This window comes from Poecile atricapillus, chromosome 13 (genome assembly GCF_030490865.1).
Source record: "Poecile atricapillus isolate bPoeAtr1 chromosome 13, bPoeAtr1.hap1, whole genome shotgun sequence".
In the NCBI taxonomy this organism is placed as follows: domain Eukaryota; kingdom Metazoa; phylum Chordata; class Aves; order Passeriformes; family Paridae; genus Poecile; species Poecile atricapillus.
The window spans coordinates 17,036,130-17,053,760 of record NC_081261.1 but is presented as its reverse complement, the minus strand read 5'-3'; the positions used below and the strand labels follow the sequence as shown (position 1 = coordinate 17,053,760).

The window sequence follows — 17,631 nt, the reverse complement described above, 5'->3', positions numbered from 1 at the left end:
CAAGCCCCGGATCACATGGACTCAGCGAGCGCCAGCCGGGGCAGCCGATGCCAAGCGCATTGCAGGGATGCCACCACCGCCCCCAGCCTCGGGGACCTGCCGGGGGCCGCCGGCTCATCCCTGCCCCTCATCGCGCTCCCCAAACCGCAGGACGGGTCCCAGGGCATCCCCGCAGAGCTCCCGGCTGTGTGATCCCACGGAACGGCCTGCGCTGCCCCGAAGCGGGGGGGACCTGCAGAGCCCTCTGGGGATGTCCCATCCCCGCTGCTGAGGGCACGGCAGGATCCCGAGCTGCAGATCCATTCTCACCACGGCTCCTTTCCCGGTGCCACCGCCCACCTCGCCACGGCAATGGTGCGTCCACACTGGGCTTTCCCCTAAACACACCCTTACCCCATGCAGGAGCTCCCCCAGATCTAATCCAAATATCTATATCTCTATATATTTATCTATATCCATATCTAATCCAGGAGCAAACTCAAGGCTTGGGATCAAGCTGGGCATGGAGCACCCCTGGGATTCACAGGAGCTGACCAAAGGACTGCAACCATCTGTTTTTTGGGGACACCCCAAGCCAGTTCTGGGGTGGCTGGAGTGACTGGAGGGTCTCTGCAGCTTGCCCACCCCAAGTGCTTCTGGTGCAGCCTAGTCCCCACTTTTGGGGGAATTTTTGCCATGAAACAGCAGCAGCAGGTGCTTCCCAGCACTGCCAGCCCCGGAGCAACCCGATGCCCAAGTCCCCTGGGTTCATGCAGGGACTAAATTTAAACCTTGGCAAGGAGGAGAGGAAAGCTTCCCGCAGAACTGGGCTGGCACTTAACCCTTCCCTGCTGAGCTCGGCTGGGTTTGCAGGTGGCATTTGTGCCCACAGGGACTGCAGGGGACCTGCCACGGTCACTGCTCACTGTGGTGGTGGCCTTGTGTGTATGTGGGACTCCAAACCCCCAAATCCCTTTCTTCAAGGAAAACAGGGGTCAGGCACTGGCACAGACTGCCCAGGGCAGTGGTGGAGTCGCCATCCCGGGCTCTGCTTCTCCACCGAGCTCCAGGGTGTGTCTGGGGCCATCCCAGCTCCTGTGAAGCGGACGGACACCGGACAGACACCGGACGGACAGCCGGGTGTCCGGTGCTGCTCTCCCGCCACCCTCGCAGCCTCCGGTGTTGCTGTGTCACTTGTCACAGCTGTTGTCACTGTGACCATTGTGGTTGTAGCAGGAGCTGGCTGTCGGAGGAACAGCAGCAGCAAGGACGTGCCGAGCACGAGTGAGGCAGGGGAGAGGCTGGGAGAGCTGGGGGTGCTCACCTGGGCTAGAGGAGGCTCCAGGGAGAGCTCAGAGCCCCTGCCAGGGCCTAAAGGGGCTCCAGGAGAGCTGGAGAGGAACTGGGGACAAGGGGTGGAGGGACAGGACACAGGGAATGGCTTCTGCTGATAGAGGGCAGGGTTAGGAAGGAATTGTTCCCTGGGAGGACACTGAGGCCCTGGCACAGGGTGCCGAGAGCACCTGTGGCTGCCCCTGGATCCCTGCAAGTGCCCAAGGCCAGGCTGGAGCAGCCTGGGGTAGTGGAAGGTGTTCCTGCCCATGGGGGGTGGTCTTTGGGGATCTTTCCAACCCACACCAGTCTGTGACCCTGTGATCCCAAGGATGCCATGAACAACCCGTCTGGGGGTGCTGTGGGATGGCAGCAGAACCGGCTGGACATTGCTGGCACTGCCCTGGCTGCCACCAGCCCGCCAAGCCAGGCCATGCTGCAGCACCTGCACCTCCTCCTGCTGCTCCTGGGTTTGTCCCTCAGTGTGGAGGCCATGGAGAGAGCTCCTCGGGCCAGATGAAAGCCAACCAGCATCTCCCAGCAGCCAGAGCAGGCTGGGCTGTGCGTGGGAGCAGCCCGTGGGGCACAAACACGTTACAGAACAACGCGCGGACCCCGGCTGAGCCAGACTTGCTAATTAAACACTGATTTATGTTTAAGCCAGCGTGATACTGCCTGCAGCCTCACCACTGCATTTGCTTATTAACCTGGATTTCGAGCCAGCTCGGTGCGTGCTCACCTCAGCGCTGGCAAGCCTGGCACGGGCAGCGAGGAGGATGAGGAGGAGGAGAAAGGCTGCTGGTAGCTGCCGAAAGCAGGATGTGCCTCTCCCACGCTGGAGCTACTTTTTGCAACTCCGGAGGAGCAGGAAACACCGGCCCAGCTTGGCAGGGGCTTTCAGAGCTGCCTCTGGGGTTCAGGAGGGTTCTCAGCAGCCCCTGCGAGCTCAGGCCCCGGGACACCCCAGGGTGCTGGGACAGAGGCACCCACCCGCCTCCCCCGTGCCGGGGCTGTGCCCCCCGAGCCACGGGCCAGAGAGCGGGGCCGGGCTGGGACACGGCGCGGCAGGAGGGTGTCAGGGGCCAGCCCCGCTCCCAGCCCCCTGTCCTCTTCCAAGCCCCATTTTCAGCCCCCTATCCCGTTCCCAGCCCCACTGCCAGATCCCTATCCTGTTCCAAGCCCGTTCCCAGTGCCCTGCTCCGTTCCCAAACCTCTGCTCTTGCACCTGCCCCGTTCCTTGTCCTTCTCCCCGCTCCGTTCCCAGCACCTGTCCCGTTCCAAACTCCGTTCGCAGCCCCTTGCCTCATTCCCTCTTCTGTTCCCAGTCCCGTGTCCCGTTCCCAGTCCCGTGTCCCATTCCCATCCCTTGGTCCCATTCCCACTCCCGTGTCCCATTCCCACTCCCGTGTCCCATTCCCAGTCCCGTGTCCCGTTCCCAGTCCCCTGTCCCATTCCCAGTCCCGTGTCCCATTCCCATCCCTCGGTCCCATTTCCATCCCTCGGTCCCATTCCCAGTCCCGTTCCCGATGGGTCCCACGTCACGTGAAGGCCCGCCCAGGCCCCGCCCCATCATGGAGGCGGGAACACAGGCCCCGCCCATGGGGAGGCCCCGCCCACACGGACCCTCCCGCCCCTCACACGGAGGGGACGGCTCAGTCCCCGATCCCAGCCCCGATCCCGATCCCAGCCCCAGCCCTGATCCCGATCCCAGCCCCGATCCCGATCCCAGCCCTGAGCCCGATCCCAGCCCTGAGCCCGATCCCAGCCCCGATTCCGATCCCGATCCCAGCCCCGATCCCGATCCCAGTCCCGAACCCAAGGCCTCGGCCATGTCCCGCACCCCGCGGCAAATGGCCTCCTCCTCCTCCTCCTCCTCCCAGACCCATCCCCGTCAACCCTCCCGGCGCCAGGCTCGGACCACCACGGACAGGCACAGCGATGTCACGTCTTTAATTTAAAAATAAATAAATATATATACACACACACAAACTCATGTTCAAGCGCTTGGTGCACCCTGGAACACCCTCTCCTCCCGTCAGAGCCCCACAAGGGAGAATCCCAAGTACCTTTTGGAGAAGGACAGCGATGCATTTCCACATCAGGAGCTCCGGAGGATTCTCCTTTTCCCTGTGGAGCACCGAACAAACACAACTCGTCCCGTTTGTCACCTCATGGGTCCCAAGCCACACGCCCTCCCTCACAGCACACACCGGGCCCAGCACCCTGACCCTGGATAGGAACAAAACACTTATTGCTTTTGGGGATGTTTTCACCTCCCTCCTGCATTTCCTAGCTGATTGTGCTTCCCACAGGAGGTCTCCATCGAGTACTCGAGATCTTTGGATGAAAGATACAATCTGATTTCAGTGCAAAACGCTATGGAGGAGTTCAAGCTCTGTGCAGGACACTGTGAGTCCGGGAAGTCGCTGGATTTGGTCTCCCTACCCATGTCCCTCTACAGTCACACGAGAATGACAGGGAAGATCCCAACCCTGCAACGCAGTCCAACCACTTTAATAGATTTCTAATATATTCTACAAGCTATTTAATATATAAAAAGCAATATTATTTTCGCTTTTTGTACACAGTCGTGTGCTCAAAAGTGGGAAATACCAGAATTAAGGCTGCCTGCTCTGCCAGCCACCAGCCTGGAATCATCACCCATTCTTGCCCTTAAACTCCAGCACACCAACCCCCTCAAAATGCCCTTTTCACTGGGCCCCAAAATTTCCTACTCAACTTCCCCATGTTCCTACAAGATTTCCTACAAATGAGGCATAAAAATGTAATTTAGAGAGTATGTTGGTTTTTTTCCTTTTTATGACATCCCATCACAGCACTGTTGCTGTACCTGGAATGTTCTGCTCCCAGCCGGGATGTTTAAGGCTTGTGTGCAGAAGCACCAGGTCTCAAACCAACCCCTCACTCTTGTGCAGACCCCAGAAAAGGTTTTTTTCCAGCTTTCTTTCCTGCTAAACCTCCCACGACTGTACAGATGGGACAGGGACATGGAGGGGATGCACTGCGATCCCAACACTCCCAGCTCCATCCAGTGGGACTCCTACACCACTGCACCAGTGCCCAGCACACAGACAGCCTGAGCTTTAAAGGCAGGTTTAATTCTGGCGTTTCCCAAGCTTTTGAGCATTTTCTGTCCAGGTTTCAGCCAAGGCCACCTGTTCATCCTGTGTGACTTGAGTTTCAGGCATGTGGCAACAGCAGAACCTTGCTCAGGTGTGGCTGACTCCCATTCCCAGGGTCAGAGGGGAGCAGTGTGTGAGCCCCCACACTGGGCAGGAATTCCCTGGAAGAGCAGCCCATTCCATGCAGGGCACACACCAGACTGCCTCAGGGAGTTCACGGTGCTCAACTGGAGCAACACTGGTCTAACACTGGTCTGCTGCTCACGAGGACAATCCAGCACCAACCTACCCTTCAAGGCCTAGCTGTGTAAAGGAGGATCAAGAAAAACCAGGACATTGCCACATGGATCTTTTTTCTTTACAATATCATGTCTACAGTAAAACATTCATAGCTGCTCAACAGAGTAAAAATATGCTACATGAGAACTGTACCGGAAAAAGCAGGGCTCTGGAAGAGCAGATCAAAACCAAAATGGAATAGCCAGCTTTAAGATATGCCACTGCAAACAGACGAGGGAATGACCACAGCTCTGCCTTCCCAACAGTCGGGCAGACACTGGAATCTGTGCAATTCCCAGGCTCCGGTGCTGGTGTCAGGATGGGCACAGCCCTCCCTTGGAGCAGCACACGATCCCTGGGACAGCAGAAGAGCTGGGAATGTGCTCAGGGGCTCAGCATCCTCGTGCACTGGAAGCAGCCCAGCTCTGTGGCACAGCCTGGAGGGACAGGGGGAGGTGGCCCCAGCCCCAGCACGGCGCTGTCCGGGGATGCAGGGAGCTGCAGGTCCGTAGGAAACACGGGAAGCCGAGAGGAGCCTGCTCTCCTGGGAAGCACACACAGCCTGGATGGCAGACACACCACCCAGGCAGACGGGGTTCAAACGCAGAGCGTGTCCTGGGGAATGAATTTACAAAGTGCCACTGGTCCTTGGAACCAAATCTAATGTACAGAATATATTACAGCAAACAGCAGTGCTGCAGCTCCTGCTGGCCCCTCTCTGCACCGCCTGCAGAGGGACTCCAATATCCAGACTCTTTACAACAGACTCCTTCCCTTTTCACATGAAGGAAAATAAAAACAAAAGTTAAAACAGCAATAAATAAAAGTATGGGACGTGTGCCTCCTGGTCAGCCCCCTTTGTGCATCCCAATCAGACTGGAGAGCTTCTCACAGTGCTCAAGTTTCAGGGACTCTGCTTTCTGTTTTAACCGCTCATCTCTGTAGAGCTTGGCCAAATTTGACAAATCAGACTCTGAAAGATGAAAAAAAAAAAAGATGTATTAGGATGAAGCCCTGAGCTCCTTTAAAGAACTGTTTCTAAGTGCTTTGTTATCCTTGTGGCACTTGTAAATTTTAATTTTGGTGGGTATTGAGCCAGTGAGGTGAACAGCTACCCAAGGGACTCGTCTGAAAGGCCTCCCTGCCCTTTCATTAACAATCTCAAATGTACATTGCATTTTGTTCCCCTTCTTCTCAAAAGCCACATAAAACAGAAATAATCCCATTGTTTAAATTATTTCCTCCTAGTAATTCAGAGAAGTTTCTTTTGCTGATTAGCTGAGGGAGTCTTAATATAGGTTTCTCCCTGCAGAGTAATTTGGCTGCAGGATTAGATGCACCAAGGAGAACAGCAGTAATTTACTTCTGAAAAGGTCAACATCTCCATAAGCACAGGCTACCTGATGACACTCAATTTTTCAAAGAGCTTTTATACACCTTACAAGCCCCTCATTTTACAAAATTATTCAGAGTGAAAAGAACTTCAATAGATCCTTTCATGCCTTACGTCCTCTGTCCCTGTCCCACTGAAATTTAAAGCTATTTAACCCTCCTCCCACTCACTGAAAACTTCACAAACTGACAGGCAGGAACAGTTCATTTTAGAGCAAGAACCCATTTACAGGTTTATAACCAAAATGCCACTCAAGCAGTGCTGGGCACAGCCTTGTCAAGCCTCCAGCAAAAGCCAGGCTCAGGTAATTGTCCCTGAGCCCAGAGTCCCTGGAGTTGTGCAGTGGAGAATCTCAGTTTACACTTATTCAACTGGGGAAAATTATTCCCTGCACTTTTGACAGCATTCCATCACATTTGCTCCTTGTGGGTTTCAATCTTTACAGAGTAGTTCCTTTGAAGCCTTTTCTTCAAGGAGGTTCTGAATTCCAACTGTATTTACATTGGATATACAGAGGAAATTCCTCCCTGTGAGGATGGTGAGGCCCTGGCACAGGGTGCCCAGAGCAGCTGGGGCTGCCCCTGGATCCCTGGCAGTGTCCAAGGCCAGGCTGGACAGGGTTTGGAGCACCCTGGGATGGTGGGAGGTGTCCCTGCCATGGCAGGGGGTGGAACTGGATGAGCTTTAAGGCCCTTTCCAACCCAAACCATTCCATGATCCTGTGATACTTATCCTGATTCGGTTTTCAGTTGCCTCTTTGTGACCCTGAGCTCTCTGCAGCCTCAGTTTACAACAGAGCCATCCCAGCTGAACCATCTCCTGTAAAACCTGGGATGTGCTTTTTGAACTTAACTGTGCCACAGATGTCAGGAGACCCAAACCCACAGCACACCCAGCCTGCACACACTGCTCTGCTGAGGAGTCTGGTGCAGCACTGTAAAACTGGCTGAACAATGTGCAACCAATCCATTATTTTAAACCTTTTCCTGAAGGTTGCTGGACACCAGGTAACGCTTTTCAAGTGTTACAATCAAGGACTTTAAAACCTGAACTGCTCCTGAACTACTCATCTCTGTCTGTTTTGCTGGTGCTCAAGGGAAACGTGCCCTCAGTAAACACAACAAATGTTCTATAAATAGACATTCAACTGATGAAAAACTCCTCACACCAAATCCAACACTTCAGCAAGGATTAAAGGACCAACACTGTGCAGCAACAGCTGACTAAGAACTGCCTCAGCATCTGCAGAACTTTTCCCCAGCACTCCATCCTGTATTCAGAGTTTATTTTTACAAACATGACTGTCCTAAGGTCAGCCCAGTCTCAGCTATGGCCTGGATGGGAAGCACTCTGAAAATGGGGAGTTTTTAATGACAGCAGTGGCCTCAGGCTGTGCTAACTGTGGCTGTTGTAAATGTATTTGCAGCTGCTGACTAACACAACCCCTGAGTGTACAAAGCTCTGGAGGAGCTTGGCAGGCACTTGGCATTCCAGGCTGGATCATCTCCCCTCTCTGACTCCTGGCCTCTCTAGGACTCACAAACCCTGTCCCCTCTTTGGGGCTGGGCTCTCCTCTGCTCCAGCTCTCTGTGAAAACATTCAGTTGCACAAGGTCAAAGGAATTTTTCTGTAAGAAATAAAATCTCCCCTTTAACAAGCCTACATTTATGAGTATGAACATCCACATTATCCCTGGAAGCTGCTCCTGCCAGCCACAAATACTCAAAAGTTCACAAATCAAACACACCAAAAACTTAAGGATTTTTATGGTCTCATAATACATGTTCTTTCCCTTTTTAATTTCAGAGCCTACATCTTTTAATTTCTCTTTAGAAGCAGGATTGGTAACTTCCATGCCAAATAAGCCAGAACAAGCCTTCCCATCAAATACCTGCAAAGAGCCTGGAGTCACAACACTATTGTTAGCTCTCCTTTAGGTTTAAATGAGTCTTCTTTAGATAAATTGGTAAAGAAACTGAAAACAAGTGCAGAGGTACTTTTTAGCAGTGTGCTGACTGCTCTGCACAGAGCAATTTAAAACCCCCACCAGTGTGTGAAAGCAGAACATTCACACAGACACAACTTGTTCCAGCTTCCTTTACACACAGCACTACTCGCTGTTGACTCATTTGAAGGTGATGAGTTCTTAAACTGAATAAAATCAGTGAATAAAACCAGTCACAACATCCCAGCTTAAGTCACTCCTTGTGATTTGATTTGTTATTTCTTACCATTCTGCAAGCAGCAGGAATTTGCTGTCTCTTTAATGAACCAGATTAGTAGCAATTAACAAGCAATGAAATATGGGGTTAACATGCCTTTTGTTTGTGCCACTGATCCACTCTGGGCTGAGTGAGAATAACGATTTTGAATGCTCACATCTGTGTTCTCCCTTTCTGCATTCAATTCTTGTTTTTGAAAGGCTTGAAAATGGTGAAAAACACGATCTCCAACTCAGCTAAAGATAGAAAATGCAAATAACACCCAAACCACAGAAGCATGCCCTGAAAACTGATACCAGGAACACAGCCCACTGCAAGGGAGCCAAGAGCACCTGGACATGCTCTGGACTCTCCTGGATAAATTTTAAGGAAAAAGTTACAGAAACTTCTTGTGGAGCCAGTCAAAGCAAAACTGATTCTGCTCCAGCAAAGGAAACATGGAAGAGGTGATGTTTCAAGATCTTTTCCAGCCTAGCAATCTGTCAGGGCTAGATAAATGTGGTGGGTTGTATGTTTAAAACATCACTACGGGTTATTCAAGCATAAAACCTGAGCGGAAAAAAGTGTCTCAAATGGTGAAGTCTACTTTCCACTCATCTCAGAATCACCTAAAATGGATTTTGACAGATCTCAAGAACAGCAAATTCAGTGTAAAGAGTAGATGTGAGACACCTTAAGCCAGTGCAAGGCTGAGATGTTACAAGGATTGGAAACTGAGGCTAAAAACAGCAGAGCTTTGTGAAGCACAACCACCCCCCAGCCCCTGAAACACCCTTGGGACAGAAATAACTTACTTTGCTGTTTCTCCTTCCAGCAGCTGGTCTGAATATAGTCTATGTAATCTTTCTCAACTGTTTTCTCAAGCTCTTGAAGTTCTGCTCCTTGATAATTCTTTTCAAAGTTTTTATCAACATAATAAGGCACCTGCAAGTTCTCTGTTTCTCTGCTGACAACGTGGCCTATGGACCTGTGGGAGCAGCAGGGAGAAATCAGATGTTTCAGCAGTTCAGACCTCAAGAAATCAAGAGTTATTTCTCCATATTAGCATTTCCAGAGGAAAATATTTACAGCAGTTTCTACAGCTCATTTCTGTAGGATTATGGCTCCCTCAACCATCCAGTCAGGAAATTACAGTTTCAGGGACAGCAAGCTGTGCAGTACAAACAGAATCCACCCTCTCGCTGCAACCATAGGAAAATATCCCAGAGTTTATAAAAACTTAGGGCACAATGCAGTTGGATCTGGATTTTCCCATTTTTTGGATTCTTTAATGGAATTTAGGGGAGATTCTAGTTATACTTTTCGTCAGGGTTTTAAAATCATCAGTAAGCAAAGCATGGAACAGGCTGGAAAATACACTGTAGGAAGAATCAGCCCCTCTGACACAGTGACTGGGTTAAACCACAGTCATGGAGTGAATTTCCTTGTTTGAGCAAAGGTATCCAAGGCCTCTGCTTGAATCACTGCCCACAGAGAGAGGCAGGCAGCCAAAACACAAAGGTTATACTCGACTCACAGGAGTCCTGTTTGCTCCTTTTTCCTGGACTCCTCTTCTCCTTCCCTGTGTCTCAGAGGTGTCCCCAATTTCTTTTAGTTTTTAGGCTGTTTTAAGGCTATGATTTAGCTGAACAGCCTAACTGAACCAGGCTCAGGCCTATCTCCCATCACCAGCAGAAGGGGAGGTAGTGAAGAAAAGTATCTCAGCTGCTGTGGGGGCAGCGTGGGAGGTTTCACATGGGACTGGCAGATAGCAAAAAACACTCTCTAGAAAAAAAAAAAACAAACCTAAAAACATCCACCCTCCTGTTCTTTTCTGAGGGCCTCACACTGACATTGTGTGGTAAAACAATGAGGGTGTTGGGCTGCTGTGACAGAGGAGAGGAGGGGAAAGCTGGACCTGAGCAGTTTTCCTCCTAGAAGGGAACAAGGGGACAGTTTGGAGCACTCTGCTGGTTGCTCCAAACCTGCCAATCCCACTCCTCTCTCAGTAAGGGCCAGCCCAGCTCAGCTCTTTCCCTCCTCCAGCCCAGGATGCTGAGAACAGCACGTGGGTTTTCCTCTGGCCCAGTACAGCAGCTCTGGTGGGGTTCTTCAGCTCCCAGAGCCCACCAGCCCCCAGGGCCCTGTTTCTCTAGAGAGGTTAAACCAAGGCATTTCAAGGCTTTAATGATTTGTTGAGCTTCCAGTGGAATTCATCCTCCAGAAAAGATTTGGATTTATACTGCAAACCACAGGTTTCATTTTTTAGCTGCTTTCCAGAGGAACCTCAGGGGTTGGTCCACAGATTCTGGGGGCTGGTCAGATCAGAGGCTGATCTACATCCACACTCCCCATCCTGTATCACTGTACAAAACCATTCCATGCCAGCTGAGGAAGGTTTCTGACCCTCTCAGTTCAGCACCCTGTGCACTAAAGCTCCCCACAGGTAACTTCACAGTGCTCACAACTCACCAGTGCAGGCTGTTGCTATTTCCTTATTTACAAACTGGTAACATTTTCTATAAAGAGCAAAACATCAACGTGCATTTTGCTATCAAACCCAACTTCCATCTGCCTCCATACAGCAAGCAGCAACAGCAGCAAAATGTGGTTTTAAAGGACTTACGATTTGTAGAATAAGCTGTAGGGTGGGTTGGTGGCCATCAACTGGGTTATAACTGACACTATTATAATGATGAAAACTGGCATCAGCTGGATAAATGCAGAGTATGAATTCTGAAAAGTACAAGGATTAGCAGTCAAGAAAATACAGAGATGGTAAAAGGCATCTGTTCACAGAAGCCAGGCTATCAATCACAGATCTACAACACGTTACATGTAAACTTTGAGGAAAAATGAGAAAGTACTTAGGGATTTTGAGAGGCATGACACTGTAATTTCTAAACAACCTTAATTAATAATATCAGAACACTCCTGAACACCATTTTCTTTCCATTATCTTTTACTCTGCCCCTTCCTTCACAGTGCCCATGGCACTATTGTACCTGTCAGTGTCCAATCCAGCCCGCAGGAACACCCTGCAATTCCCGTGTGCCTGTGGCTTTCCTGCACCCTCTGAATTTGCTCTCCATTGTAAAGATCTCAGCCTCTGCTCAAGCAGTAAAGGGTTAAGAGCTCCCATGAAGTGTAACTTCAGACAGGATGCAAGCACTGGGGCTTTTGTTTGGATTAATTTAGCCGAACAAAAGAGTGGAAACACTATCAAAGAGAAAACACTGATCTTTCCTTCTGCTCTTCCATTTCTTTCCAAACTGGCTTCTAAAATGTCTTTTCTTATGCAGAGGAAAATATCATATGCAGCTATGTAGGCTTTGGCCTCTGCCCTGGGATAGCAACAAGGATTCCTTATGCAGTAGTAGGTGGGATTCACAGATCTCAGGATCAGAAACTGGAAAATTCCTCCCAGCCCATTGAGTCCCAGCTGTGTCAGTGCCACCTCCAGCCCTTCCTGGGACACCTCCAGGGATGGGCACTCCAAACCTCCCTGGGCAGTTCAAATCCCTGAGCTCCCTTTCCATGGGGAAATTCCTGCTGCTGTCCACCCTGAGCCTCCCCTGGCCCAGCCTGAGGCCATTCCCTCTCCTCCTGTCCCTGTTCCCTGGCAGCAGAGCCCGATCCCCTGGCTGTCCCCTCCTGGCAGGGACTTGTGCAGAGCCAGAAGGGCCCCCTGAGCCTCCTTTTCTCCAGGCTGAGTCCCTTTCCCAGCTCCCTCAGGAATTCTCCAGACCTTTCCCAGCTCTGTTCCCTTCCCTGGCAATGCTCCAGCCCGTTGGGGGTGGGGGGGGCTTCACTTTCCTGAAGTGAGGGGCTGGATTCACTTCCCCCAGCTTAGCTGTCTGTCAGCTGTACCAGTTTTTTTTTTTCTGAGCCTGAGACTCACAAGGAAAATCTCATCCTCCTTGGAGAATGATCCCTGGAGGTTAACAGACTGTCTCCAGAGGAAGATCTTGCTAAGGCAGGTGGCAGGTGTGTATGTGCACTGACAACAAAGGACACCTTGTGCCTCAGCTGGCAGAAATGTGTCCTAAGCCCATCCTGTCCCCAGCTGGAAAAGGCCTGTGCAGCCCCTGGGTGCTCATTTATTGAAGGATTAAATACACCTTGAGGACAAGGCACTGCTTCCACATCCATCACCAGTTCCCATTTGGACTAACTGCTGTTGCATTACCAAGCACGGGAGCTCGCAAAAAGCAAGAAGCAGCAAAACCCTCAGTGACAGAAACTGGAGGGCCTGAGATGCTATAAATACAAAGGATTTTTACAGCAGTGATTAATAAAAGCCAATCCAATGACAAAGAAAACACCCACTGTGGCTGCAGCCCTTGAGGATAAACACTGAGCACTCAAGCATGGGAGGCTTTTGCCTGGCTTTGGAAGAGGATCCCTTGCCCTGCTGAGATGTTTAAATATTTAAGCTGAGGAGATCTCTCCTCCTGACCTGTGGCCTGTGCTCCTCCTCCTCTGGCTCCTGTGTCCACGCCCTCTCGGCCCGGTGCCTCCGTGGGTAATAGTGAGCATCTCTGCCTACGTTGGAGAACATGTGGATATTCCCTGCAAAAGAAACCAGGACAGACTCATGTTTCACCCAGTTGCTGGTGCTCACCTGCATTCCTCAGTTCCTACTGAAATCATCCAGGTTTATACTCCACAGCCTGAATTACAGCTGGGAGATCAGAGAGTAAAAAGCACACACCACCTCAGAATTAAACACCACCACCACGACGTTATTCCAAAAAGCCTACCAGAGAAATTGTAGTGTGCTCCAATCCATCTTAATTTAAATCAAGCTGCAGAAACATGTTCTGATTTTTATGATTGTATCTCATATTTTAATGCTGTTCTTGTCACACTCACTTGCAAGGCTGTGGCAGGAAAATGAATTTGCTTCACCAGGCTCGGGCTGTGAATTATGGTCTCCCATAATTACTGAATGTAGTATTCTACCCTCATTTCCAATTCCTCTGCCTTCAAGCCATTAATAATTTCACTTAATTATTTTATAATAAAGAAAGAGATTTTAAAAAGAGTAAAAAAAGGAGAACAATTCAGGATTTTCTTTCCTGCACACAGAATGCAGTTGATTTATTTTTAAAAAATCTAAAATGAAGGAAGAATTGCATTTGCTGCTTCAATTTGAAGCTCAGGATCTGATTTTATCACCATATGAATATCTCAATAATAGCTGTGCTTTCCTCTTTTGAAATTCAGAATGTCTTTGTGTTAGAGAATTGAAATCTGTGGCTTATCATCACAACAGAAACGCAAAACTATTTTTAAGCCCTGGGAAAGATGTCACATTATTTTATACTCTTATCCTGTCCTTTTTTTTTTTTTTGAGTTTCCCAAAGAATTCTGCAAGAAACCTGGGCAAAGGTGACCTCTGCTTTTGTGTCAAAACCTCTGTTCCACTGCTTGTTCAAAGATTTTCCAAGCTCTAGGCATGTGTGCAGTCAGAGCTCCAACAGTGAGCCACGCCAGGCTGGCTCCAAGGAGGAAAGTTTCTTTTGGGGAAAAAAAGAAAGTTTATTTCTACCCTTCAACATTGCTCAGATAGGATTTTATCAAGCTGTGAAAAGAAGCAGCCAGTGTGGGAAAAGAAGAATGGCTTTTATAGGGATGCCCAGAAAAAACTTTTCCCAAATTTTAAGTTTCTGCAAGAATTTCTGACAGCAGTTTCTTTTGTTCCATGTGCATTTATTTTTTATGAGAAGAAGAACTTGTAGCCTCTCTTCATTACAACTGCAACACTCTGCCATGTGGAGTCTGCTTTGAGTTTAATCACATTTAACATTTTAAATTTAACTATTTTTGCATGGAATATCCATAGAGGAAAACTACTCAGTAAAAGCAAAGCCATAAACCTGCCTTCAAAAGCCCAGTGAGGAAACTCTTGTTTACTACCAACATCCACTACAACAAAATTGTATTTTTTCTTTTTCCTGCTTTGCTAAAAATTCCTATTTTCTCCTTCATGCCCGTCTCCCTGATAAACCTGCCTTGCCCAGTAGCCAAACTCCTCCCACAGCTCCTCAGTTTCCTGTCCTCAACTCCAAGAATTCCTGTTCCCCACAGGCCCATGCCATGAGGGTGATACCCCACAAAGGGCACATCCAGGTGCAATTCCTTGCACAGGCAGAGATGGAAAGCTTGCAGACTCCAGCTGGAATTACACCATGCTGGGGTTGGCTTTGCATATCCACTGGTGCAAGTCTTACTCCCTTAGCTGCAAGATTCACAACAGGGTTCAGGTAGAACTTGTCTGGGTGTCTTCAGGCTGTAGTAACTGGTGTGTACCTCACTTTTTGTGACACCTTGGAGGTGAAAAGTTCCCAGGAGTGCTAAAGCAATTCCTCAGATGCTGCCAGGAAGGCCCTTGAAGTCCTCACACCTTTCAGATTTCCTTTTAATCCACTGATCTTGCAGGACCTGTTTTTCCTACAAATCCAAGTGCCAAGGCTGGGCTGAGACATGCACGGAGCTACTCCAGGTGCAGCTCCACTGCTGTGTCCCTGATCCTGCACGTCCCTGGATCCTGGCTCCTCTCCTGGCAGGCAGCACTTGCTGAGCTCCCAGGCTGTCATTTCACTACAGCACAGGCTCCTGTACAGCACAGGAGCTCCTGCTTCCCCTGAGATCACAGCTCCAGGAGCTGGGCCATGCTGGCCTGGAATGCTGTCAGGTGCCTCAAGTACAGCCAGTCATGGAATTGTTCATGCTGGAAAAGACCTCTGAGGTCACTGAGTCCAGCCATCACCAAAATCATCCGTTTGATGATCCATTCCCATTCACACCCTATTTTACCTTCTATACCATTACTGGCTTCAGATGATGGAGGGAATAAAAGAAAGGCAGAAATCAAATGTGAAAAGGCTTCTGCTCCTCTCTGATGTATCATCAACTCCCTGGGCAGTCCCAAGGGAAGCTGAACTTCCTCATGATCCATAGAATCACAGAATATGCTGAGTTGGAAGGGACTCCCAGGGATCACCCAGCCCCTGTCCCTGCCCAGACCCCCCAGAAATCCCCCTTGGGCATCCCTGGCAGTGCTGTCCAAACACTCCAGGAGCTCCGGCAGCCTCGGGGCTGTGCCCATTCCCTGGGGAGCCTGGGCAGTGCCAGCACCTCTGAGGGAAGGAACTTCTCCCAAAACTGAGCCGTCCCTGGCCCAGCTCCAGCTGTTCCCTCAGGGTTGGTCAGTCCACTGCCCTTTGAAACCACTCAGACAGGTACTGACCTGTAGGGAAGTGCCCACCAAAAAACACATTGAATATTTCTTCTGGTGTGATGTCTGCTTCAAATTCTGTGTAGTAACTGTAGTGCCTGGCCTGGCCAGCGCTGGCGTGCTCGTGGTTGCTCCCGAGTTCATCGTAGCGGAGCCGTTTCTCAGGGTTGCTCAGAACTGCAAAAGCATTGCCTATTGCTGGAGAGGGAATTAAAACCAGTGTTATATTCCCAGAGCTCACACTTTTCTAAGTGGAGCAGAAAAAAAAGCCCAAAGAAGCCCAAGGAATATGTGCTTGACCGAAGACTGAGCTACTTTGACAAAAGGCACGTAACAGCTCTGGCATTACCTGTGATGGAAACCACTTCCTGCTCTCACTGATGTTGGGGATAAGACAAAAGTGTCCGTGTGTACAGAGACTTGAAATATTTCTAAAACTGACATGAGAGTTCAGCCAAGAAATTGGGTGAGAATGGAGCATTTTATCAGCTCAGGCCAAATGCAAGTTTGGTCCGAGTGCACCTCCATATCCCACATACAATTAATATGAAGTTAATAACTGCAGGGACCAATTAAAATGCACAGGGCCATCCCAGGTTTTTCCTGCTGGCAGAGATGCTCCTGAATCTGTGTGGCACATCTATTTCACACCTCACATCCAACCACTCAGAAGTGTTTGCCTCATCTTCTTCTTTGATCTTTGACAGAACAAGTTCACAGAGAAATACAACCCAAACACAAATGAATAAAGAGTAGCCCTCCAGAAGCTCCTTGTTTTAACAGACTGTGAATGAATCACTTGCTTTCCTCGTGCTGGGCTGCGTGGAAAGGGGAAATATGTATGAGTTTAGACAGTAACATTGCAGCATAACTGAGAACTCCAGACACAGCACACTGGATTCCATTTCATACTTCCATACATAATGATAAAAAATAAAATTTTATTCATGACAAGGAGCAGTTATTGATGACAAACACCCAACCCTCCTGCATGGGCAGTGTCAGTTCCAAGTTCTGAACTTTCTTCAGTACCACAGAATCCCAGAATGATTTGAGTTGGAAGGAACTATGAAGATCACCTCATTCCAATCTCCTGCCATCACCAGGGACAGCTCCCACTTGACGAGGCTGCTCCAAGCCCCATCCAAGCTGTCCTTGGACATTCCCAGGGATCCAGGGGCAGCTTCTCTGGGCACCCTGTGCCAGGGCCTCCCCACCCTCACAGGGAACAATTTCTTGCTAATATCCAATCCATCCCTGCCCTCTGCCAGCGTAGAGGCCATTCCCTGTGTCCTGTCTCTCCAGCTCTTCAGAAGTACCTGGGAATGAGACCTGGGATGCACTTCCCATGGTTTCTAAGGGAGACGGGTATTTTGCAGACAGAAATGCAAACCCTTCCGAGCCGCAGCAGGGCTCTGTGAGGACGCTGCTGTGTCCGGAACCCCGGCCGGCTCCGTGGGCGCCGCTGCCCCTCACGGTGTCCCCCGGGCCCCCTCACCTTTGAAGGCCTCGGTGGCTCCGGGCGCGCGGTTCTTGTCGGGGTGGAACTTGAGGGCCAGCTTGCGGTACGCCCGCTTCAGCTCCTCCTCGCCGGCGTCCCTGCTCACCCCCAGGATCTCGTAGTAATCCCGGCACCGCTTGATCCTGAGGGCGCACACGGGGTTAGCCCGGGCCGCCCCGGGCCCGCTCCCCGCCTTTCCCGGGGCTCCACCCCCCGCCTCCCCGCCGCCCCCCGCGCTCCCGCGGGCCCCCCGTTGCCGCTCACCGCCGCACCCCGTCCAGCTGCTCGGCCGTGTAGGTCATGTCGGCCCCTCGCCCCTCGCTCACCGCCCGCCGCCCCGCGCCGCCATCTTGTGCGCGGGGGCTGCTGGGAGAGGGGCCGGCGGGGCAGTGACGTCACGGCGAAGGACGGTGACGTCATGAGGGGTTTCTGAGGGGAGCGGGAGGTCGTGGGGTCATGGAATTGTGGAATGTCATGGAATCGTGGAATGTCATGGAATCGTGGAGTGTCCCGGGCAGGAAAAGATCCACCAGGGTCACCCCGTCCATCTCCTGGCCCTG

General features: G+C 50.6%; 1 protein-coding gene across 1 annotated transcript; it reads right to left on the bottom strand.

Moving 5' to 3' along the window:
- Positions 1 to 3,246: 3,246 nt before the first annotated feature.
- Positions 3,247 to 17,452, bottom strand: DNAJC18 (DnaJ heat shock protein family (Hsp40) member C18). Its single transcript, XM_058848369.1, has 7 exons — positions 17,336 to 17,452; positions 17,069 to 17,214; positions 15,583 to 15,768; positions 12,787 to 12,899; positions 10,954 to 11,063; positions 9,143 to 9,315; positions 3,247 to 5,706 (listed from the first exon to the last, which is right to left on the bottom strand). The coding sequence occupies exons 1-7, from the start codon at positions 17,371 to 17,373 to the stop codon at positions 5,582 to 5,584; spliced, it is 891 nt and encodes a 296-aa protein (XP_058704352.1). The 5' UTR covers positions 17,374 to 17,452; the 3' UTR covers positions 3,247 to 5,581.
- Between the last annotated feature and the right edge of the window lie 179 nt (positions 17,453 to 17,631).

Bases quoted from the DNA above. Each gene is read 5' to 3' on its own strand.
- DNAJC18 (XM_058848369.1), bottom strand. From the start codon at position 17,373: ATGACCTACACGGCCGAGCAGCTGGACGGGGTGCGGCG. The intron at 9,316-10,953 runs GTAAGTCCTTTA...CTGCTCCCACAG, and splicing joins TACAGCTTATTCTACAAATC to GTCCATAGGCCACGTTGTCA. The intron at 5,707-9,142 runs GTAAGTTATTTC...TTCATCTTTCAG, and splicing joins CTGGAAGGAGAAACAGCAAA to AGTCTGATTTGTCAAATTTG.